This window comes from Branchiostoma floridae, unplaced genomic scaffold, assembly GCF_000003815.2.
Source record: "Branchiostoma floridae strain S238N-H82 unplaced genomic scaffold, Bfl_VNyyK Sc7u5tJ_1501, whole genome shotgun sequence".
NCBI classification, from domain to species: Eukaryota; Metazoa; Chordata; class Leptocardii; order Amphioxiformes; family Branchiostomatidae; genus Branchiostoma; species Branchiostoma floridae.
In genome coordinates, this window is record NW_023365734.1 from 108,188 (window position 1) to 132,420 (window position 24,233).

At 44.9% G+C, this 24,233-nt stretch overlaps 2 protein-coding genes across 4 annotated transcripts in view; one reads left to right on the forward strand and one right to left on the reverse strand.

Moving 5' to 3' along the window:
* The first annotated feature begins 296 nt into the window (after positions 1–296).
* LOC118407943 (dentin sialophosphoprotein-like) lies at positions 297–21,940 on the forward strand. The gene is made up of 13 exons (XM_035808516.1): positions 297–1,986; positions 13,977–14,138; positions 14,775–15,552; positions 16,149–16,482; positions 16,987–17,169; positions 17,737–17,933; positions 18,408–18,635; positions 19,001–19,141; positions 19,469–19,596; positions 20,183–20,403; positions 20,561–20,618; positions 21,125–21,264; positions 21,561–21,940. Exons 1-13 carry the CDS (start codon positions 297–299, stop codon positions 21,693–21,695), a joined length of 4,395 nt encoding a protein of 1,464 aa, XP_035664409.1. The 3' UTR covers positions 21,696–21,940.
* Positions 21,941–22,171: 231 nt separating this feature from the next.
* Positions 22,172–24,233, reverse strand: part of LOC118407954 — a 31,260-nt gene continuing 29,198 nt past the window's right edge. For all 3 annotated transcript variants that reach the window (XM_035808541.1, XM_035808540.1, XM_035808542.1), the window contains exons 5-6: positions 23,779–23,901; positions 22,172–23,165 (exon numbers count right to left, since the gene is read on the reverse strand). In XM_035808541.1, the coding sequence (XP_035664434.1) occupies positions 22,668–23,165; positions 23,779–23,901 (621 nt within the window). In that variant the 3' untranslated portion in view covers positions 22,172–22,667. The remainder of the gene's footprint in view (positions 23,166–23,778; positions 23,902–24,233) is intronic.

The window sequence follows — 24,233 nt, forward strand, 5'->3', positions numbered from 1 at the left end:
TGGAGGTCTTTGTGTGAATATATAACCAGCGTTTTTCGTTTGCGAAGTAACCTGTTACATACGCTTGAAGTGTCATTGTTATTACATTAAGTTCATCGCTCAGAGTTGTTGTTCAATTGAAAATACGTACGCATACCCCCTTGACAAGTGGGCGATTCCATGTTTACGTCACCTTTGCTCAGATTGTCGTCTGATCGGAACGGCGCACTTCTGGAAGAGGTGGGGACAGCCTTTATTTATGTGGGAGAAATGTCGGACACAGATTGACTGTTCTAGGCACCACAGGATTAGCAATCATGTCTGACGATTCTGACGTCGACTCGCAGAACTCTGACGTCGATGACACGTACGACGCCGATACGTCATCACAGGGGTCACGGGGGTCAAGTCGTGATGACGAGAAAAGCGCAGGCGAGCTTGAAAACAATCTTGGAGACGAAATTAAAACACCTGATGACGCTGACAAGGAAGAACATAACCACGACTCCAGGAAAGGAAGCGATGCGGGGTCAACGTCCGATCGGGCAAAAGTGGAGGAAGATGACGACCCAGGAAGTACCCTTTCAGAAACTGGCTCCGTTAAAACAACAGAGAGAGACTCCAGGGCGGGTAGTGTCATGTCAGCGAACGGGAGGACACGCGCCGCGCGGGAGGGGGACAGTGTGAGACCGTCCAGCGCTTCGAGCAGGGAAAGCGGCAAAAATTCAAAGTTAGAAGACAGTCAGATGGAAACCCACGAAGGTAGAAGTGAGGGCGGTTCTGAAAATGAAGACCCGGATTCTTGTGATGATTCTGAAGATGATGAAGAAGAAGAAGAAGCTGAGGTAGAAGGAGAGGATGACGGGGAAAAGACGCCGGTACCGCCACTAGAGATCAACATCTTCAGCGGATCCAGTTTTGACGCAGAGGGGGATGAGGGCACGGGCCCGTCCCGGCAGGGCTCGATGGCCAGCATGTCCGCGGAGGGGGAGCGCAGCAGCGCCGCCAGCGGGTCCATGTCGCTCCGCCCGCCCAGCTCCGAGAGCGACCGGCGCTTCCTGGAGGTCTGTCCGACTTTCCAAACTGGCAGCGGTGTCGGCTACACGAACCGGACAGCGTCTCAGAGTGACGATTCTGAACGCTCACAGAGCGCCACGCAGGACAACGATGGCGAAGAAATTCAGGAGAGGGCAGTCATTGAGGAAGACTTAAAGAAACAACGTCCGTCTTCAGGAAAAAGCGAGACGGCAAGTCTCCAGCCAAGACCACCTTCCGCGGAAAGCAAAGATAGAAAACGCAGGAGAAAATCCGGGTCTAAGACCAGCTTAAGGAGTGATGGAGAAATGAGCTCAAGAGCTTTCTCTGTATCAGAAGACAATGCAGCATCTCCAAGGCCATCTTCAGGAAGAAGTACCTCCAGTAGGAAGGACAACAGGCCCGGCAGCGTCGCTAGCGGACATGTGTCAATCCAATCGCTACCAGTTAAAGGCAACGTTGAGAGGCCAACGTTCAACAGACCGAAAAGCGCTGACATCAGGGGACGGAACGCCAAGATGGACAGATCGGAAGAGAACACAGACGGAGAAAATGACACCATTTCCTTGCATGATAAGCGACTGAAAGAATCAGAGAAGAAGACAGCAGGCGATATCGACGATACAGAAACGCGCCAGAGCCGTCGGTCCCTTCACTCCGCAAAGTCTAACAAATCCTTCCGTAGCATCGCCTCCACGCGGTTAGACTACCTGGCCGAATTAGCGGACATCAAGGAAAAACTGGAAGGTAAGACTGCCGACTGGGAGGGTCTGACGGAAGACAACTTGGAAGGTTTCTTGGAGGATCTTCGCGAGCTGTACGGACGGACCACGGCTGTCCTGAGGAACAGCCACAGGGATAGCATCTGTCTTATGGAGAGGATCGTCCAGGTCAGGAAACTCCTGAAGGAGACCAGGAGGAAACTTCGAGACGAGACCAGCGATCGAAGTCTTAGTAGCTTGGATGAAAAAGGTGAGAAACCGTCATGAAAAAAATGATTTGATCTGAAAATTAGATTCGGTATTTAATTCTGATGATCACCAACCTCAATCAGTTTCCTCCGTGTCATATCTAACTACTTCTTACGTCTCTTCTACAGTTTCACTGTTATGCCAATCTCCGACTTTTCTTATCAGCCCAGATTCCTCTTATACACATCCACAGAGAGATATCAAGAGACACATCTAGTACCTTTTGCATTTAAAATTATTTTCTTTTAAAGCATACATACAGAGTATAACGTGTTGTGGTAACACCTTAACCCTTTTCTGTCTTTATTGCTATTCCCCGGTTCACATTTCACATTAAAGTTAAGGTTTCTCCATTGATGTCGGCAACGGTAACCTTCCGTCCAATTCCACGGGTTTATTTTACTTTATGGTTTGCTCTGGAGATCATGATAGAAGTCACGCATCTTGTGACGGCACTATTTTATTTATAGTGCCTCGTGTCACACCTGGCGGTAGCTTTGATCATCGCATCCTTAAATCCTGTCTTCTGACTCCTCTTCTCTCTGTCTTGCCGGTTGCGCCTTCTTCAACACTAATGCCATAAAACTCCATTACTAGTATTCTCCGTCAATACTTATTTTATAATGAGACGTCAGTTGACCCCCATCATCTGTAACACACACGAGTCGTGTTTTGCGGCTCTCTTTTTCACACTATTTTAGGTCTATAAAAAATAATCCGGCATCATATATCATCACTAATCTCACACGTGCACCTGTACGCTACTTCTGATGTTCATCCTTGTTCATTCTCATCATTCCTCTCTTTTCCAGTCCTCCATTATCTTTCACATCCGGCTATTCTACAGTTACACCTTTCCCATCAACATTTAATGTAGTGTAAACCCCTCTTCACTCTGTAGTCTGCGCCGGAGATCATAGAAGAAGTATCGCATCTTGTGACACTTATATAGCGCCTTAATGTCACACCTGTGTGGTAGTTTCGGTGACCGCATCCTTAAACCCTCCCTTCTGACTCCTCTTCTCTCTGTCTTGCCGGTTTGTCTTAAGAGTCGCGCTTTCTCCGTCAATTCCTAAGTCTTATGGAAACCCCCATTATCTGTAACATGCACCAGTCGTGGTTTGCGGCTTTCTGTTTCACACTATTTAAAGTCTATACAAAGAAATCCAACAACCTTCATCATCGCTAATCTCACACCTGTACGCCACTCCTGATGTTCATCCTCCTCATCCCTCTCTTCTCGAGTCCTGTCTTAATTTCCTTAGAGGGTGATTCTACAATTACACCTTTCCCATCAACATTTAAGTAGTTGTAAATCTCTCTTCACTTTGATAGCACATATCACGCCTCACGCCTCGCTATAAGCAGTATATAAATAGTAAGTCGGCATCATGCGCTATATACCACCTGAAATCCAACACCTGTTCGATTTGAGTACGTAACCATGGTTACCAGAACAACACGGCCATTAGTTGTAAATATAGCTCAGGACACGATTAAACTAGCCTCCAAGCAGACGTACCAGCTGGGTGAAAAACAAAATACGAATTTGGCAAAATAGGGACAAATAAGTTGCCATGGGATTTCTGTCTACGTCAGTGTTTTGCAGTCTATCCAGCTATCAGTTCACTCCTAGGCCAATTAACTCCTACTAGACTTTTATTGTTCATAACTGTCCATTGTCACTTGTATATCTACTATGTTTATACCATGTACTTGCAATTAGCCTTTGGGCACGAACTTGCAAATAGACTTCTATATTTTATTCCTAACTTGGCCAAATTCCCATATTACTATTCGGCTAGGCCGGAGTCTGGTAAATGGTCTTGTTAAAACAGCGGGTTAGGAAATGTATTGGGGTAAGATTGATTAAAGATAGACGGGAGAAGACATGGAGAGTTATTAATTTGAAATCAGCACTCGTGTACATTTTATCATATAGAACTGCGATTTATAACAACAGCAGACCCCCACCCGTGTTATTGTACCTTCTGTATCGAACATTGTTGTCTTTTCGTGACCTTTTTGCACATAATGTCAGAATAATTTATCATGACTGCCAGCTCGTGCGTACTTCATACCCGTATCAACATGCCTGGGGTATAAAAATCAACTATCAACACAACTATTGGCCACGAACTGCCGAATTGACTACCGTATATGCCGACATTTTAGCATGCTTCTATGATGCGGTTCTAAGGTTTTGTTACAAACCGGTACAATTTGTCATAAGCAATGTAGATAACTGTCTTAATGGCCTTAATGATTTTCCAAAACTCCGAAATCGCTTAAATTTTGGCCTGCTAAATTAGGCACTGTAAATGCATTTATTTTCGCGGGACTTTACTTTCGCAGAAGCGGGAAAATTGAGTGTTCGCAGCGGTTTTAGGAGGTTCGCGGTGTAGCGGCCATCGCGAAAACCGCGAACACAAAACTACCACGAACATCTCTGCATTTACAGTAAGTCACTGACCCTCGATAACCTACCATAACTAACTAGTTACTCGTTAACCAATCTGCCTTTCGACTGCCCAGCACGTGACGTAATGTCAACCTTCACTCTCACGACTTTGTTCCGGTTTTACATCAATCAGCCCCGTTCCCTAGCAACTCTATATATTAACATGGGGTGACTCATGCTAATATCTAAAGCTTTATTGACTTCATCCAATACTTTATGCCATCGTCTGTGCTGGATAAATTTGCCCTGATCTTGGATACAACACTCCACTATTAGCGCCGCTAATGTGTGTCCATAGAGCGGCTGGGTTCACAGGTGTTCATACTGAACAGCTCGGGCATAGGAAAAAATGTTGTGTTTCCATTTATGGTCCTGAAAAAAAATAGGGTAGCGTTTTCATCTTATTACCTCCATGAAATTTCATGGAGGTTATATTTTCCCTACTGTTTGTGTGTGTGTCTGTGTGTGTATGTCTGTGTATGATCAAGATAACTCAAGAACGGCTGGATGGATTGGTTTCATACTTGATATGTTGGTGGGTGTGATGAAAGCTGGAAATGAGCAGATTTGGGGCCCTCTAGCCGCTTGGTACTGCAAAGCAACTTTCGGTTTTGCTATTTCGAGTTCTGAAGAAGCTAAGATCACGATTTTTAAGCGTTAGATAGCCCTTGTTTTAAGTTTAAAATACCAGTACCCGGTGTATTCTAGTCTACCTCGCTAAACTCTATTTTAGGTCCCTTCGACTGTGAAAAAATTGAGAATCCCAACCTACCAACCCTAATTTTTCCAGGACCGTAACCTAAAACACAACATTTTCGCCTATAGGCCTTACCACATGTGACACGAGCGCCCTGTGTCGTGTTAGTATTAAAGTTAAGTGTTGAGAGAAAGAGCTCCGTAGATCAGCTGTGCACATGTACGGCTGTCAAACTGTACACACGCAGGGCTTTAAACGTTAAACGGTTTCAAGTTCTAATGTTTGGAAAAGGTCGCTAGGTTTTAAGTGGCTCTTTGGGCAGTATTTACCGTAAGTCAGTAGTGTTCTCAAACGTTTCGCTCGCTTTTCTGATGATGTATTGCATTACAGGGATGTAGGTTTTATTTTTAATTTCCTTTCCTAACGCGACGTCAGAAAACTGTGCACCTTTTTTGTCTAGATTTTACATCTATAAAAGAATCCAGTGACGCTTTGACTTATGTTATTGACAGTTTCTTTGCATACATGTATTGATAGATAAATTACAGTTATAATGTGCGGTGTTTAATCTTACATCAAATATTTACATTCACATAGCAATCGGCCAAGTGGGATCAGAAAGAGCACTGAGTCGTCAGTCGTGAGCAAAGTAGGTTAGGAGTAATCTGAGGTTAGGAGTTGGTCGCCGAGGTTGCCTACTTGTCTTTAAAAGCCGTCTGTGCCAGCCAGCGTTATAAATTTTGAAAAATCAAAGTCAGAAAGCGATATTCTACTTGGATAAGATCAGAGGAGCGAACTGTGGATAGGGTAGAATGAATTCCAGGCTTTGGTGGTTCGGAGCAAATAGCTATGGTCACATTTCTAAACTGGTGTCCGGCCGGGATGTTTGAGGACAACGAAAATAACAGTGTTAATCAAGGATTATACATAAATTACGCTCATGACTTATTTTCTTCACACTTTTTGTTGTCCTTTATACTATAGCTTTGGGTCACGAAAGCTGCCAGGCCGGGCCCCGGTTTGGAAATGTGATAGGTGCTTGAGACGCCAGTTGTGCACAGTGTTACAGACTACATCAGTACCTGTGTACACTGTGCTGTAGCTGTCCCACTCTGAAGAAACATTTACCCAAACCCTCCCGCCGCACGTTTTCCGGTGTCTGGGGCACTTTACAGGTTGTTAACCTACTTCTGTGGCTGAACCTTCGCCATGAGGCTGTTTTCGGTGCCGCTTGTGGATGGGTTTGAATGTGTATGCGCGCGCGCGTGTGTGTGTGTGTGTTTGTGTGTTTGTGTATGTGTATATGTGTGTGTGTGTGAGTGTGTGTGTGTATGTGTATATGTGTGTGTGTGTTTGGGTGTGTGTGTGTATGTGTATATGTGTGTGAGTGTGTGTGTTTGTGTGTGTGTGTCACTATGAATGTTATAACAGAAGACGTTGCGGATAGATCCGTATAATAGTTGGTATGTCGGTAGGCTTGAAAACCAAAGGACAAGTTCGGTTGTCGACCGCTAGCGGCTTTCTATGGAACTGCAACAGTACTTTGATCGAAGGCCATCAACCTTTATAATTTATGCAAATAAGGACTTCATAATACGCCAGTCATAAATGTTATCGTCATTTGGTGAAGATGTGAAGTCACGAAACTCTAGTTATGCCTGACTTTTGCCACAGGTGGTTACCACATGTTGGCAACGGAAAGACTTTAAATCGCCTTTGTACATAGATATATATTATATCACCCTGTTTTGCAGCTTGTCTCCACTGTACAATTTGCATTCGAAGCACATACAGGCCAGTCGGGAAATCCGCGCCAAGGTTAAGGTGGCTTCTGTACGTATCGTCTGTTCTCCCTGTCAATCAAATCTTTCTTTTCTTGCATGTACCTTAATGAGTGTAAGGGTTTCCGCCGTGGGACTTGTAACGGGGATTACAGGTGAGTAATTTGCTGCGTGACCCGGGACCACCTAAGCTCCGAACAGACTATTAGTTTCTAAAAATAACCAATCAACGTCCCTTTGGTCGTTGCTAATGTGTCGTCTGGTTCGCATGTCAATCAGTCGTTTGTTTCCTTTCAAACGCCGAAGTGCAGGTGTACAACTCAAGAAGGCTTCAAGTAGTTAGACAAATCACACTTGAACTTGAGAGAGGGAATACTACGTGATTTAAGGGCCAAGAAAATTCAAATCCTTGTTTCAAATCACAGAACAATTAGTGACGTCATCAGGAATCACAGGTGTCTAACGATAGAGGATACACATGCGCACCGAGCTAGAAAGTTGAAGTGAAAAAAGTTTCGCAAATGTGATCTTAAAGACAAATTTGCGAAGTGACGTCTCATAAGGTTAACGGGTGTCTTGTCAGCAGACGGACGACGCATGCGCATTGAAAGGGAATAAAGGTGTCCGGTAAGCAAATTTGTTGCAGTTCGTGGTCTAAAAAACATGTGCAGGGTTTTCGCCATTTTTTCCCAAAGTTAAGTTTACGTTATTTCGTCTGGGTACACCTTTGTGCATAGTCAGGCACCGTAGGGTCTGCTTGGAGACTACTTTGTGCACTGGAAGTCCGTCTACTATTGGAGCCTACCACTCCGTTTGGAGGGGTGTTCCATTGCTGTTGACTCAGTTACATACCGGGACTCCCACAGTCAGAGCTAAATGATGGTAACGTTACATTGGTATAGTCCGTCTACAATGGACCGACTCCAAAACCCCGCCCCCTGTTCGATCATGATTTTATTTTCGAACATCTCCGTCAAAAATAGCCATTTCTGTCCTGCTGTGGCAGTTTTTGACGGAGGTGTTCGAAATAGAATATGGGGTTCTATTTGTTCGATATGGCGTTCGACAGGATCGGTCCATTGGAGCTTCCCACTCCGTTTGGAGGGGTGTTCCATTGCTGTTGAAAGTTGACCCAGTCACGCGCGGGTTGTGCTGACACATATCGGGACCCCCAAAGTCGGAGCTGAATGATGGTACATTGGTATAGTCCGTCTACAATGGACCGATCCCCAAAACCCGCCCCCTGTTCGATCATGGTTCTATTTCGAACACCTCCGTCAAAAATAGCCATTTTTGTTCCACTGCGGCAGTTTTTGACGGACGTGTTCGAAATAGAATAGGGGGTTCTATTTGTTCGATATGGCGTTAGACAGGATCGGTCCATTGGAGCTTTCCACTACGTTTGGAGGGGGGTTCCAACCCGGCGTTGTTGAAAGTTGACTCAGTCACGCGCCGGTTGTGCCGACACATACCGGGACTCCCAAAGTCAGAGCTGAGATAACACCACACAATAGCGCGGGCCTGGCGCGCTGAAAAGTGCCGCTATATTTACCCTGCTGTTAGCCCGGGGTAAGGGTTAAACAGTAACGCGGTGTGTGCCGTAGTTAGGGGCCGCTAGGACGGGACCTGCGTGCCGGCACAGTCATCTTATTCAGGTACAGGTACGTACCACCTTCTTATACTGTTCTTATATACCGTATACGGTATGCAGGGTCGCGTATACGTATCAGGTGGGTAGGAATGTCTTTACTGGGTTGAAGTGTTCTAAGACGTTTGAAAGACTCCGTCAAGGGCCGCGAAGTTTTCTTGTGTACATAGTGAATGCTTGTGTTGCTACAATCCCGCGCCAAATGTTGCGATAGTGTGCCCTGTGGACACTTGCATAGTCATATGTTTCAGTTGTAGGCCCAATTAGCCGTCCGCATATCTTACTTGACTTTTTCTGAACTGTTGGCGCGTAAAATCGAGTGTGTGTGGCTTAAATGGACCGTTTTATATTCATGTGTGTTGTGTCTAAATATTCCCCGTCAAACACGTACTACAAACATCGCTACTAAGGAGAGTTAAAACACACACTTGCGTGCTTCGCTCGCTTTATGTAATGTCAACTTTATAAGCTTAAATCCCTCCTCAAACTTGTCTGTTCTAAGTGAATGTTAAGCTTGTTGTTGAAACACGTCGTACTCGACACCTTGGTCTTTACAAGAGGGTTCAAACAATTCCCTACGAGCTGTCACATAAAGAACACGTTCCAAGTCCCGTGTGAAAGTGAGGTCCTTACAGGCTTGGAGTTTTTTTAGCCTGGTATCCAGTCGTGATATAGCTATATTACGGCTGGATACCAGGCTACAATTACGTAATTGCGAAGAGGAGAGAAGAGACTCGGGAGCTATATTACGGCTGGATACCAGACTAGAATTATTTAGCAGCTATTCATTCTGTAGATTAGAATCTTATGCTTTAATTAATTGATTTGCATATCCTTAATTGACAAACCCCAGTGTTGTGCACGGCAAAACCTTCCAGGTCAGTAATAGTACATTTAGAATGTTTCTTCGCGTAACCGCGGTTTGAAAAGTACCTCCAACCGGTCCCCATTCAAACTTCGCAGGTTAACTTTCGACCAGGTGGATTCGAACAATGCAACATTTTCACGCTAGCTATCTCTACTGAAGCATAGTTAGACATAATTCCCCGGTGTCCTGTGTTATCCCATGTGTTTCCGTACCACGCCCAGATCTTTATTGTGCTTCAGAACTTTCTTGTAGTCTCTACCAGACTAACTATTATAGAGAGAAGAATTTGCCAGGGGAGTTTTGCTACCCACGTGAGAGGAGTTGGCCGGTCGTAGGGGAAACATGAACCTTTGCGTGGACTGACTCCCCTTGACATTTTATTGCCGATTTTTTCCACGAATTCTACGATCTCTGCATCCCCGTAGGAAGGCCTGGTGAAAGACTTTCTTGTCTGTTCCACCATGTAGCCTACGGGCACCCCCCCCCCCCCCCACACACATGATTGACAGGTCAAACAGGCGAGACATGTTAACCAGCCGGTAACCAGGCGACGCGCGGCGAGAGGGTGTCCGAGCTGTACAGGTGCCTTACCAACTCATCAAAATTTCACAGTTTCTGAGGAATCGTCAAAGGTACCGTCATTTTAACGCTCACATGTGGTACACCATAGCTTTAACTCTTAGCTGCTGAGATAGTTTGTGAAAAAGTTGCTGAAGGGGCAGGTGGTTTGGGTCCAACTCCAGACGGTCGGCTTGTCAGCTTGAGGAAACAAACTTCGGTAACTCACAATCGCCAGTTTTTCCAGGAATTTCATATCTTCTGCAAGTTCTAGTAAGTTACCAACTTGTTTTACAGTTTCCTTGTCGGTTTAGACCTTGTACTTTTTTATCAGTATATGTTACTGTTTGTTTATACTATCGTTAGCACTATATATAACTACTCAGTCTTAGGTCAGGTATACTATGTATGCCTCTACTAGGCTGACAATCTTTTGGCCATGTAAAGACAATAACTGCAGGGGGTCTCTGGGTTTGACAAAAACTCGTCTGAACTTAAGCTTGAGCTGAATATGGCCCACAGATATTGATATAGACCCCACATAGCGTTACAACCTAAACATACATGAGATTCGCGTATTTTGTACGGTCGGTCGGAGTTGTACAGGTATTGACAGACGACATTCCGTGACATGGAAAGCTTTCTATGTGTACAAAGTTGCTGTAGACTACCGGCGTTTTGAATGTGGGAATTTCGTGTGAATCTTTTCCTCATGTCGTAGTGCATATGGTTTTTAATTCATGTTAAGTCCTATCTTTATTCCTGTACGTTCTTTCCTTCTCATTATTTCTCACCCTAAAAACTTCCTTATCTTTTTTGCATGCATATTTACCCTTTATCTTAACTATCTCAATGACCGGTAGTTAGGTAATCAGACAGTGTTCCACCTCACACAGAAGACACAGAAATGTCACGTAAAACAACGTAAAGGCGTGACCACCAGGTAGTTACAGGTGTTTGTGAGGACAGGTTAAAAGAACACCTGTGCCTCTTATCGCGTGACAAAAACCTCGCGTACGCGAAAAATGCAAACCGCAGCAGATACACACGCTACTGCTAATGGTTGCAATTGTTAGTGCGATGTTCTCTCTCAAACCTTACTTTTGTATCACCCAATCCCCTCCCCATAATTACCCGTAGTCTTTTTTCTATTCAACGCGACGCAAAGCTTTACAGACGTTCAAAATGCAGCAAAAGACGGATTAAACAAGCCAAGGCGGAACAACTGTTTGAATCTCCTAGCTAGTATATTACGTACTGAGGCGTTGGCTGAATGATACAGTGTTACAAAAGTGTCCCTTTGAAACATATGGCAAATTGTCACGTACAACGTGTCAATTCTCTGTCACTGTTCATAAATCACTCTTTGTCTTAAGTAATTAGCTTTCATCAGAATGACACAATAAGGCGTTGACCAGTGTCCTTGTAGACACAGAACGTGTGGCAATCCGGCACGTACAGCAAACAGCGAAATGACACTTATACATAAATTACATCACATTTGACGTTTGCCGACACTGTCGCCCGGCAGATTTCAATATCTGTAAAGTGAAAGATGTCTGTCAGATACTAGTACAGTGAACAAGGTAGGGAGGCGCAGCTACAATTTAGTACATTTAGGGTTACTTAGCGCTAACAGCGTCTTCAGTACAGTTTGGGGACTTCAGAGTGGTCATGTATAGACGAAAAAGATTTGTCAACAAGGCCAGACAATATATTTTCTTCATGCGTTACCATTGTTTGGCATTTTCAATGGGAAACATTTCTGGTACAACCTGTTTGTTCCTTATGTAATCCCCCCAAAGCAGACTTCTTTTCACGTTCTGTCCTCCCTGTCTCTTTCTTATCTCATGTTAAGCATGGCAGTGTAACGGAATGTTGTATCTAGGTCGTTAGAGAAATCTCAGTTCCACTCCCTAAGAATTTAGGTAGCATGCGTAGTCCAAAAGTTACCGGTCCTGCCTCTGGAACTAGAAACCGTAAGTTCGATTCCGACTGTGTCGCTCACCCGACATGCACGCTACTGGAAAGGGTGCAGTCCTTATACCCCCCTCACATTAGGCGCGATTCGATCGGACGACGAGTCTGCGAGCTCTAAATTACGAGGAGGCATAACCCTGACGGGAAGGGGGAACTCTGCCATTTCTTCGTCGGCAGCAGGGTCATGAGCGCGGCCGTGAAAGACTCGGCGTGACCCAGAGACACGGGTTCGAATCCGTGTCAGCTGAAAGGGGAGACACAAAAAGCGCGGCGGAGTCTTTTGTCCGCACGGACCATTTAACTTGTCATACACAACAGGTACATGGGGTGGGGAGAGACTGGGATTGTTAGAACGCGTGTACCTTGTACCATACCATGAAAGGGCGGTTCGTTCTAACTTACAGCAGTGTACATAACTGTGAGGTCTTTGGACATGAAACTCAAATACATGAATAGGGTGAGGCCTACGTCAAATTTCAAACTTGGGCCCGGTTTCGGGAACGACAAGTATGACATAAAAGACACCAAACTACACAAGACGTAAAAAGAATAGTCATGGGCATTATTTTTGTATATTTTTACGTGTACATTTCTATTTTTCGTTTCCTCAAACAGCCCGGCCAGGCCCCGGTTTGAAAACGGGACGTTAGCTCAACTTAACAAAAGTACAGAACTGTTAGGATGTCTTAAAACATGAAACTCAAAAAGATCAATAGCTGTACAGCTTAAGGTATCATGAGGTTATGGGTTCGGATCTCAACCTACCGACCAGAACCCGGACGCTGACGATCACGTACGCTGTTAGTAGAAAGGCGTTTTTTACGTCGTCCATTTCCTTGACGTCAATGACGTAACGTTACGTTTGAGGAGCAGTAGTACGCGCATGGAAAAAAGCATTCTCCTACGCAAAGGCGAAACAGAGTCGTCAGAGGGACTCCATCTGTTTTCAGTCAGGAATAAATGACTGACGGTACTCTGCTATAGGAGAATGGGAAAAAAACTCCACAGTCTTTTATAAGAATAGAGCTTGCTCCGCTGTGAACAGGATAAAGATAAAGAGTTTTACCACGAATTCCCGCCAACAACGCAGTGTGTACTTTGTAACTTTATAAAGTCCAGAATTGTTGTCCCAGCTTGAAAGTCAAGTTTATTTGCTCTGCGTGTATCAAAGAGGCTCTTTAAAGTTCACACGGAGAAGAACTCTTAACTTTTGTCAGTGGGCTTAGATTGTAGAAAAATCGAACAGTTAAATAGCTTCAAGCTCGCATAAAAGGTAACAAGACTACCATCCCTCCAACTTAATTCAGGCTTGGGATTTGTCAGCGGTAGGCAGAGGAACACGGCCCCTTGTTTCAGACCAGTTTAAATGTTTAATCCTCGATCCCCTCTACTTCTGTCTGTTGGTCCTTCAACCTTTGTCTGAAGGGACTTCCTGGTCATTGACCCCTCTATAAAATTTTATGACTCAGGTATTGGCTAGGGGTTAGTGTGTGAGTAGTGCGTTAGTGTGAGTCTGTGTATGGGTGTGTAGTAACCAGTGGTTTCCTTTACAAACCCAGACCGTACGGCAGACGCGGGTCACCCTAGCCCGGGCGGTAGCGGAGGGTTAGAGTGTGGGTTAGTGTGCGGGTATGTTCCATGGGTTGTGAGTGGATAGCGCATAGGTGTGTAGTAACCCATGGTTCCCTTTACAGACCCAGGCCCGACCCAGCAGCTGACCCAAACCGTACACCAGGCGCGGGCCACCCTAGCCCGGGCGGTAGTGGATGGTTAGTGTGCGGATATGTTCCATGGGTTGTGAGTGGATAGCGCATGGGTGTGTAGTAACCCATGGTTCCCTTTACAGACCCAGGCCCGACCCAGCAGCTGACCCAAACCGTACACCAGGCGCGGGCCACCCTAGCCCGGGCGGTAGTGGATGGTTAGTGTGCGGATATGTTCCATGGGTTGTGAGTGGATAGCGCATGGGTGTGTAGTAACCCATGGTTCCCTTTACAGACCCAGGCCCGTCCCAGCAGCTGACCCAGACCGTACAGCAGGCGCGGGCGACCCTAGCCCGGGCAGTGGCGGAGGCGGCAGAGGCGGAGCGCAGCGCGGCGGCGGCAGAAGTGGCGGCGGCAGAGGCGGCAGCGGCCGCGGGAAGGACCATGGCAGCGCCCGGTGAGTTAGCAAATTAAGCTAAGGGCAGAACCCGCCGTACGTGCAGCTGTGTGGTGTCTACGTGCCAAAACGTGGGCAATCGTTTAGGATCCGTAAGTGGTAAGTACGTTGTAAGCACGTACAACTCACTTACCATTTGCGCAAAGAACGATGCAAGCAACCGGCTCACGGCCAGGCGTGGCGTGCAGACCACATACTTATGTATTACACCTTTCGCAATCGTGCGAGTGATGTGCGTTGAGACGCACTCCCTCCCTGCTCTTGCTTTCCTTCCCCACGTTTTCAGAAAAACATGGCGCATGTGAAGTCCCACATAAACGTATTGACAAAAAGCACGTACAGCGGGTTGCGACCTTAGCTTTAGTGTAAAACTACCTCGATAGAATTAGATGTGCATACAAAAGTAGAGGTACTGAAGATCATGAGGAAACGATATTGATCTATTCAAGAGTGCCATATTTTCACATTGGTCAGGTATTCGTGTCAGTAAAGGTGTTTGTGGGTCAGGTACGGTACACAAAACTGAACTTTATTGCATAGCAATTGTTAAGGGTACAACATATTCAATATGACAACAATCATTCTATGAGACTAAACGTGTTAAAATCATAACATTTAAAATTATTTTTCCTTCAGAAACCGAGACGAAGAACACGGAGGAATCAGAGGAGCTGGCACCTGCTCAAGGGGATGACGTCACCGATAAGGCAGTGGAAGATGCTCAGGAGAAGGAAACCACCATGGCAACGGAGGAAGGGGAGACAGAGAAGACCGAGAGTGAAGAAAAAGTAGAAAATGGTGAAACGGAAGGTAAGGAGGAAGATATAAAAGATACAAAGGAAGAAGAGCAAACAGAAGAGTCTGAAGAAGGCGCGAAAGCAGAAACGGACGACACGCCTGATGCAGAGTCCACTGGGAACGAGGAGGGAACCGGGGAACGAGAACAGCCTCCAGACGAGACAGCCGACGCTGCTACAGAGGAACGAAAAGTCTCAGAAGAAGAAGAAGTCTCCGAAGAACAAAAAGCAACAGAAGAGGAAAATGAGACACAAGACGCAGATAAACAAGGTAAGGAAGAAGCTAAAGAAACAACGGAAGGCTCCGAAGAGAAGACTGAAAGAAAAGCCAGTAAACTAGAGGATATAAAAGAAGTGGATGACTCCGAGAAAGCTGAAGAACAAGAAGAAAAGCAAGAGAGCGGTAAAACCGAGAACAGGACCAGCCCGACGCCGCCTCCACCCACTGCTCGCAGGAGAAGCGAGCCGACAATTTCACAGGCACCTTCTCCGCGGGGCAACCAGGGGTCCTCACAAGCCATGCTGCGGCGGGGCAGTCTGATGGACGTGCGGCTCAGGCAGGCGGAGAGGACGCAAAGGGACGCTATGAAGGACCCCAACAACTGGCCAATGGAAGCGTGAGTTTGTCTTCAGTATATTAGCAAATAACAATACCGAATCTTATATTACAAATGGGTGGTTATTACTTAATCTTCTGTTGTCTTTTGATGGACCTAAATGACAAAGCTTCTGAATATGCATTGAAAATGATATTCTCCAAGCAAAGTTTTGGCAAAATTTTAGCAAAACGGTAAGATGAAAAAAAACACATTGAAAGACGCCCCAAATGAGCATTAGACTAAATATAACCTATTTTTGAAGAGTAGAACCCTTGATATCATATAGAGCGAAGGTTTATCTTCACGTCCGGACCCGAAGGCTTATTGAAAGAACATGGTAGAAACATAGGGGACGTACAAACATGCGACAATGGACAGTGATACACAATGTTGTAAAAAGAAGACTACCAAAATGTACTAGCTATGTCTAGACGGATTGGGTTCGACTGCTTTTCAAAAAAAGGCAGAGGAGTATAAATAGACGCGTTTGGAGAAAGACCTTGACAGCTTAAGAAGTCTGCATCCTATGGCCTAGTCTTGGCATGACAAGACATTTTGTACGTAATGTCTTCAATATAAATATAATGTACTCAATGAACTTTCCTTTCTCCCAGTCTGCAGGTAGAGAACCTAGACGGAGAGTCCGAGGTTGGCTGTCTGATCCGCGCCACGTCAGACGTGCTGGACTCGCCCCCCTCCCCCATCTCCGCCTCCTACCTCCACCACCTCTCCCACCTCACCGTGGGCAGCAACGAAGAGCTGGTCAGCGAGGTGGTGGACCTGCAGCCTCGGGGGCACACGCTCCCCGGCCCGCTGATCGTGGCCGTGCCGTACCCGGTCTCGGCGCGGGTCGGCAGTCGGGAGGTTATCGTGAAGACGTCGCAGGACGGGGAGAAGTGGCGGGCTATCCCGACATTCAACCCTGAAGCCAACTACAGAGAGAGAAAGGTGACCAAGGCTTTTGTCAGCTTTTTTGTCATCCTCAATTGAGGTGAAATATATGGACCATATGGTGCTTTTCAAGAATTTAGAAGTGCAATGCGGCTTCGTTAAAGCTCACATTTTAGCCAAGTTATAAACACAAAATTCAATAGCATTTGTAAAGGTATTCTTCAGTTTTTTTCTGTGACGACCAAACGAATCCCCTTTCAACATTTCGTGAATAAGCCAAAAAGACATCTTATTAGATCTTTTCTATGAAAGAGTCGCTACCTGACATACGCCATAGTCTTTTTCTTCGATGTCTTTCTGCTTTTGTAGCTTCAAAGTTATGATACAGTTATTTATCATGTCCTTTATTTATTATCTTTAAGCATCATATGATTTTCTCAAATGAAGTTTGGGAGCCATTTAAACATGTCTAATTGCAAAGCCAGGCGCTTAAAGGAAACTCAATAAAGTTTTAAGGAAGCAGTTCTTTATTTGCGTTTCCATTTTATCTCTTCTCTAAAGGGAGTTTTCTTCGCCGAAGTGAACGTGAAGCAGCTGGGCATGTTTGCAGTACTGTCACGGCCCGCTAGGGAGAAGATCCACGTCCCCACCAAGGGCGGACTGTTCAAGGCGCCTCAGGACCAGCGCGTCTCCTTCAAGTATGCCAAGGAGGGCGTCAAGACGCCTCTGATGCTCACCTTGGAGGTAAGTGGGACGGAAAGGACAATAGCAACGGATATACGGGAAGATGAGAAAGGAGGAACGAAGAAAGAAATCTGGAGAAATAAGTAAACGATTAAAGTTTGACGTCTCTGACCTTGGTGCTGAAAGTTGTGCATGGGAGTTAAGAATAGGAACTTATTGAAATAAGAATGAAATATGACATTATTAGATCTAAAGGGAATTGAGAGACTGAAAGAAGTAACCTGGCAAACAAATACGTCCTTAGATTTAGAGACTCAAAACATTCAATGCTATAGCTACAAATGACTCTCAGACAAAATTCTGGCCAAAGTAGTCATGGATATACAGACATCATATTGTATGGAGGATAATGTGGGAGCTGTAAGGAACACTGTTCTAGGTCCAACATTTAAAACAAACTGCTTCTTATACCAATGTTAATGAGAAAAACCCTTTTTCGTTGCAGTTCCTCCCACTCTACGCAAATAGAAGATGACTTTAAGAGAAGGCAGAAAACAGAGAGTTTCGGGAAGATTACACCGAGATGACAAATGTTAGAAATCATCGTATATTTTCCGTTCCCAATAGATCCAGCCCGTCTCCATGTCTGTTGTCGCTGACGTCAAGTCACGTGAGAAAACCTGCGAGGGTCTCATCTCCTGCAGCCCCATAGTGCGCATGTCACACAGCGTCAACATCCACACACGTGACTCTCCACCAATCACCGTCACCGTTCCAGTTCCGCCGAACCCCAGCCGCGCAGCCGCAGAAGAGAGCAATACAAGGTAGGTAGATAGTTTCACACTTCATAAGTCTCTTCATTTATTTCATTCTCAGCGGTCACTTGTAAATTACACATGGAAAATGCTTTATTGTGTTGTGTTATCACTGTATTGTTCCTTTATTTTATCATCCATATCTTTTGTTTCTTTGATTTATTTAAATTGTTATAAATTGTTAAATGAAGGCCTTTGTATAAGCTTCCGGCTCCCTTGCACTGCTATACCACGTTTATATTTCTTGTTTTGAAGTGTGAATAAGTAAACAATAACAAACTGATCGTAATCCAATTTCTTACACAGCAGTACGAAAGAAGAAGAGAAGTCCGTAAACGATAAAACGAGCTCACCTTTTTGTTTTACATTTAGTCATCTACGTGCAAACCTGACTGCTAGACCGAAACAATGATAAACATTATGTAAGTTTACTATAAGTAGAATATATATGATTTAAAGAATCAAACTTGAGTTGTTTCCCAGCAGTAGGAGACCCAAAACAGCGTTCGAAGGCGGCCGTTCGTCGGACGCGGCCTCTCGACCAATGAGCGCCTTCTCGCTGGGCACGCGCAGTAGCAGCGCGCAGGACGATGACGACACGCTGCGGTTGATGACGTGGGAGGAAGGCGGTTGGCTGGTGCACGATGACGTAGAGCTGACGGAGAGGAAGGGTGACCTGGTGGCGTTCGAACTCAAGGTCGTGCTGCAGCGGTAAGTGGTCAAGACAGGGGGCGCTTTTCTGACAAAACGTCTCTACGTTTAAAACCTCCTTAGTTAAACTATAAAAAAGAATGGCCCAAGATCGAAAGTAAACGAATAAAGACAATAACAAGAATAGCCCGTAGGACACAATCCTCCGCAAAATAGTGATAGTGTTTGTGGTGCGGGCAAAGTGTTTTCTACCACCAATATCAGTTTTTAGAATGTGAAAAAAATGACGCAAATATGTTGAAAATAAGTTACCAATAATCGGGCAATATCAATCCGACTGGAGATTTAGAAAACCAGGGACCAGGTATCAGTTGATGATTAAAGATCTTGCCAATAAGAAATGTATTGATTTTCTGATCTTCCAGGTTCATTATCCTCCGTCTGAAGACCGGTTCACACTACTCCCCAGAGAAAGTAGTCCGTGCGCTGGAGAAATCCCTCCGCACCAAGCGGGCGGCGTGCATCGCCCGGCACAGGGCAGACGACCCACAGAGCCTCGTTTTCAAGTGAGCAAGAAATCTATTCTTTCCGTGCTCATTTTTATCTGTATAAAATAAGCTATCAAATTAGTTTCCTTTACTATGCTTGTATCGTACTGTTTGAAAGCTAGCGTGATCTGCGTCTACACTCTCCTGATTTTTGATAGTTGAAGTTTTTTGTTAGCTGACCCTGCTTGTTTCAAGAAAAGATCAAAGCAAACGCGTATCTCGTCTACCAAAGCTCGCCACCTTAAGCTATTGATGAATGTCTTTGCTATACATTTAAGGATTTTCCATGTAAAAAGGCTACTTTAAGTTAACGTTATGACCTATGAGCTGTTTTTGCATCATCAGGTGCGTTCCCGCGGCAGACTCCAACAAGACCCTCCGTGCCCTGGAGGATTCTGGGTACGTGGGCCCACCCGACGCCAGCTCTGACGTACTCCTGACGGAGGGACAGCTCATTTACATGCGGCTGCTAGGTACGGTCTTCTTACGGCAACAGCTTTAATAATGATATCAATAATATCGGATGTATTTGCAGCCAGAAGGTACCCAATATTTGGGTAATGAGGCGCCTTTTCGAGCACGGGACCCCCATTTTACGTCTTTCCAAAAGACGATCTCGTGGAATTCTTGGTCCGGCTCCAGCATCCGGTCGTCCTTGGTTGGTCTCCCATCCAAGAACTGTCCGGACCGCGCGTTGCTTCACTTCCGAGATGGAGTGTGTCTAACGCGCCACACGGCCGTAGCATAGCTCGGCAATACGATTATCTTTATGTAGGATTAACTTGTAGCACCTCAAATTATCATGGAAGCTGATCTGTGTTAGTAGTAATCATAGCACAATGCTAAACTTCCTTCCAAAAAAAGGCATACTAGGATCAAATTTTCGAAGACTACTATATGTCGCCTTCTTCAGGATCAATAGTAATGACCAATGATATCAGAACGTAAACTCGCGAGAGTTACTTATGGACACGTTCGACCAATTCCTGGCACGTTTGACCAATTGCTGACGTCACGTATCCGAAAATCAGTTTTAAAATCTATTTTTAATTGTTGTAGGAAACATAACAGAAGCTGACGACTCTTCAAAAGAGGAGCTCCGTTTGCCATTCCACTGTCACGTGCACAAGTCGGTGAGGTTAAAGGTCAAAGAGCAGGACGAGTTCGCCAATCACAGCTACGATGAGTACCGGGGTCAGGTGAAGTTCTTCCTGCGTGAAAACAACGAGCATGATGGGAAGGAAACGTCACTATGCAAGCTGCCTGTCTCACTACCCAAGGTCAGTATGGGAGCCGGGGTCTAAAGGTCATTTGTAGCTTATTTTCACAATAAAGTCAATAAAACTTAGAAGATTTGTCGACTATTACTACACATGCTTTTATTGCACCAGTCACATTTTTTCACTCATCGTAACGTTTTGTTTCCCATGTTAACAGAAAGAAAGACCACGACCAAGACCACCAAGTTCATACCGGAAACTCATTGAAGTTCCGGGTAAGTATTATTCAATTAGCTGTTATATACCCTGAAATATTACATATGTATACACGGTGACGGAAACAGGATAGCCCGTAATGATCAAGCCCGCAGTGACAAAACACACTTTCAACCTCAATAGAGGAACTATAATCCTTGGCGTTGTCTAGTTCAGTCATCATGGTCCGTAAATCTGCCAGATAACGTTTGAGTTTAGACTTTGCTTTAAGGTGCTTGGTTAAGAACTGGTTTGACCACAGTCTGCGTATCAAACTCTGCTGCCCAGGGCTGTAACTGGCCTCTCCCCTCTAGGAGGCCAGTTGGGTGTTGGGCGAGCTGCTATAAGCGAATTTCAATCAGGCTAGTTTCACTATGACTAAGATTAACAGGAGGAAGACTACAGCCTCAAAGGTCGCAATCGGATTAATCACTAAAAATGCATAGTTATGTATACAATATCAAGGGTTATATAACCTCTTCGACCGACTATACTATACTTATGATGATAACGTTACCCTGCCCAGGCCCGCTGGGAACGGACGGACTAAACCATCTGGCCCGTGAGATGGGGGAGGACTGGGACGTGGTGGCGGGGTACCTGAAGGTCAAGCACAGCCGCGTACAGGCCATCAAACGGAACTACCCTGGTGATATCAAACAACAGGTACGGTGCTTGTATGTGTAAGAATGTATATGTGTGTGTGAGTGTGTGTGTGTATGTGTGTGTACGGTGTTTGTGTCACGGTGTGTGTGTGTGTGTGTGTGTGCTTGTGTGTTGTGTGTGTGTGTGTCGATTATCACTTTTTAGGCATGGCACCACATCTATAAGGATCCGAGCAGAAATGACCTTCAAATGACAACTTAAGATGCAAAATTTACCTTTTGTTCGTGTTCTCGCTTCTCGATGATTTCTTCGTCTGCCATGTTTGCTTGACCCGACCTTTACCCTTTGACCCCCAGGCCTTTGACATGCTGTACACGTGGCGGAACAGCATGCCGCGACATTGTGACAAAGTCGGCGTGCTGTACAAGGCGCTACGCAAGTCGGACCGTGGAGACCTGGCCGAGAAACTTCGCGCCCAAACCGCTGCATGAGAACGCTTTATATGCTGCAGTTTCATATAAAAACGCTAGAGGGGGTACATGAGTGGTCATTGTTTTGGATCCTCATCAAACTGTAGACGTACTTGTACAACAAACAATAAAAGGGTGCCAAGTGGGCTTGATAACAGACGGTGTATTGCAATAAAATTAACATGAATTATATACTTAAGCGCTTCAAAAAAATTTTCAAGTTGACAATCCGTCCAAGATTTGGTCCATCAAAGTAAATTTGAAGTTTCAGATAATGTAAAAAAAAAAAAAAAAAAAAATTCGTCCCATGTTGGGAAACGCGTGCAGATTGCAGACTATAAATACCACTGTCTTGAACAGTGATACCACTGTCTTGAACAGTGTTGCAATAATTTTACCTGTGTGTGGTCTTGCTGTGTTGTTTTACTATTGTAATTTATTGTGTGACGCCATTTTTGTTATGTTGCTGGAATAAAAGTACACAGAAGAGTGTCGGAATTAGATCTTTAATTGTGTTTTATGCTGGTGTATTTTCAGACATGTATAACATAATATAACGTAGGGTATTGTAGTGAGGAGTAAAGTAATGTTATTGTTGCCCAGCAATACATTTTCTTGGGTATATCGATGTCCTTCAGTACTGCGGAATGGGACTTCACAAGAATTCAAAGCAAAACCTACAATACACAGAAATGTTTTGTTTTTAAGTCAACATTATACCGACGCAATGTGACGTGTGAGGAAAGAAACCAAACTAATCTCTATTCCGTTTTGACAGAAGACTGCGAAATTCAAATGCACCACAATATTGCACAATTTTACTTACAAGACCCTTGCAACGCCGGGCGATTTTTAAACCATCTAAACATCATTTATAACATCTATATATCATTAAATACTAAGTTTTCTACTATTTGAATCCGGATAATAAATCTCTTCAATGGCCGACGTGACTGTCTTGTTCATAACGCCACCTGGCGGTCTGTATGAGCACTACGCCGCTTCGGAGATTTCCTCCTTCCCGACATGCACCGGGTCCACGGGCATCTCCGGCATCTGCACGACGATCTGTCGCCTAGGCGACGCCGAGCCGCACTCGCTGTCGTCTGCAGAACTCTTCTGCACGTCCAACTGTGAATTGTTACTTCCTCTCGAAGAAACCACCGGCGTCTGATGATTTGAGTTCGATCTTTGGCTACTTCTCTTGCTTTCTTTCGAAGACACCTTAGTCTCAGGAGTTTCTACTTTCTTTTCTGAGACGCTTGAGTTCGACGTCTTAGGATCTATTGAAACAGTTTGTGAAACCTCTGTAGTGTCTTGTGTTATGAAGACGTTATTTGAAGGAGGATCTTGAGGAATATTTTCAGGTGTAACATCTTCAGGTTTCGTCTCAACTTTCTCCAACGTAACTTCCTGTTCGTTAGGCACTTCCGCCGGAAGTTGCGCCATCGATGACGTCAGGTGGTTCATAACATCGGCGTCATAGTCAAACTGTAACGAAAAGGAGAAAGTCAAGTATATATTGGGCAAAACTGAAATAAAAGGCTCTATAAGTAGCAAAAAGAAGTAGTTTCCAGTCATTCTACCCTGATGACGGTGCCTGATAGACATCAAAACATTGGAAGTAAGTTACTCCTTGGTTGTGCCAAAAGAAACTTACTATATGATCTATTGATGATGCATGGTTATAAAATAGACGTTAGATACAGTTTGAATTGGTTATCTTCAGCATATTCGTTCGAAAAGACAAGAAACATATTTTCACTTGGAAGGATGTCTTGTAAAAATTCCATTTTGAAGGTCAATGTTAGTGGACAGCGTATCTTTTTTACGTATATATTTTAGGTTGCTTTTTGGACAGACGGGGACAATGTGCCGCTGCACTGCAAGTTACACAGTACAGACAGAAGTTAAAGAAAGTATTTCCCTTTACCTTCCCGACAGAAGTCAGGTACCCATTTTTACACCATGAACTCGAGACCTCTAGATTTTTAGCTTAACGCTCTAACACACGACGCCACTTAAGTATCAGCGTATACAGCGTATCTACAAAACTGTAAAGTTGTCATGCCAATTGGAGCCGCATGGCGTCGCTGTTGCCCACCTGTCCGTCCAGCCATGGTGTTGTTGGGGGCGGCTTCAGCGCTCCGGACACCGTCTGCGCACGCGCCATCTGCTCCAGGACGTGCATCACGTGATCTGGTGGCGTTCCCTGGACGACGGGAAGCTGTGGCGGGAAGGAAGGATTGAAAGAAGTGGCGATGAAGGAAATGTGTTGCTCTTCTTACTTCATATACGATACGTATATATAAAGTCGAAGACGTCCTATAAAGTCGAAGACGTCCTAAACACAGTAATGAAAAGAAAACTGAAGTGGTACGGCCAAATTTAAAACTATGATACAAGGAACCGTAAAGGGAGAAAAGAGGAGTAGGCAACGGAAATATGAGAGTATAATGACAGGCATGGCATCAAGTAAAACGTTTAAGTCAAAAGTCAAAATCCTTCCCGCGCCTGATGGTGCCTAGGGCGGCGCCCATCTCCGTTTCATTAACCCTG

Excerpts from the sequence above, each read along its gene's own strand:
- LOC118407943 (XM_035808516.1), top strand. The coding sequence starts at position 297 with ATGTCTGACGATTCTGACGTCGACTCGCAGAACTCTGACGTCGATGAC. Across the intron at positions 17,170-17,736 it reads CTCTGATGCTCACCTTGGAG|ATCCAGCCCGTCTCCATGTC; the intron begins GTAAGTGGGACG and ends CGTTCCCAATAG. Across the intron at positions 21,265-21,560 it reads CTGGTGATATCAAACAACAG|GCCTTTGACATGCTGTACAC; the intron begins GTACGGTGCTTG and ends TTTGACCCCCAG.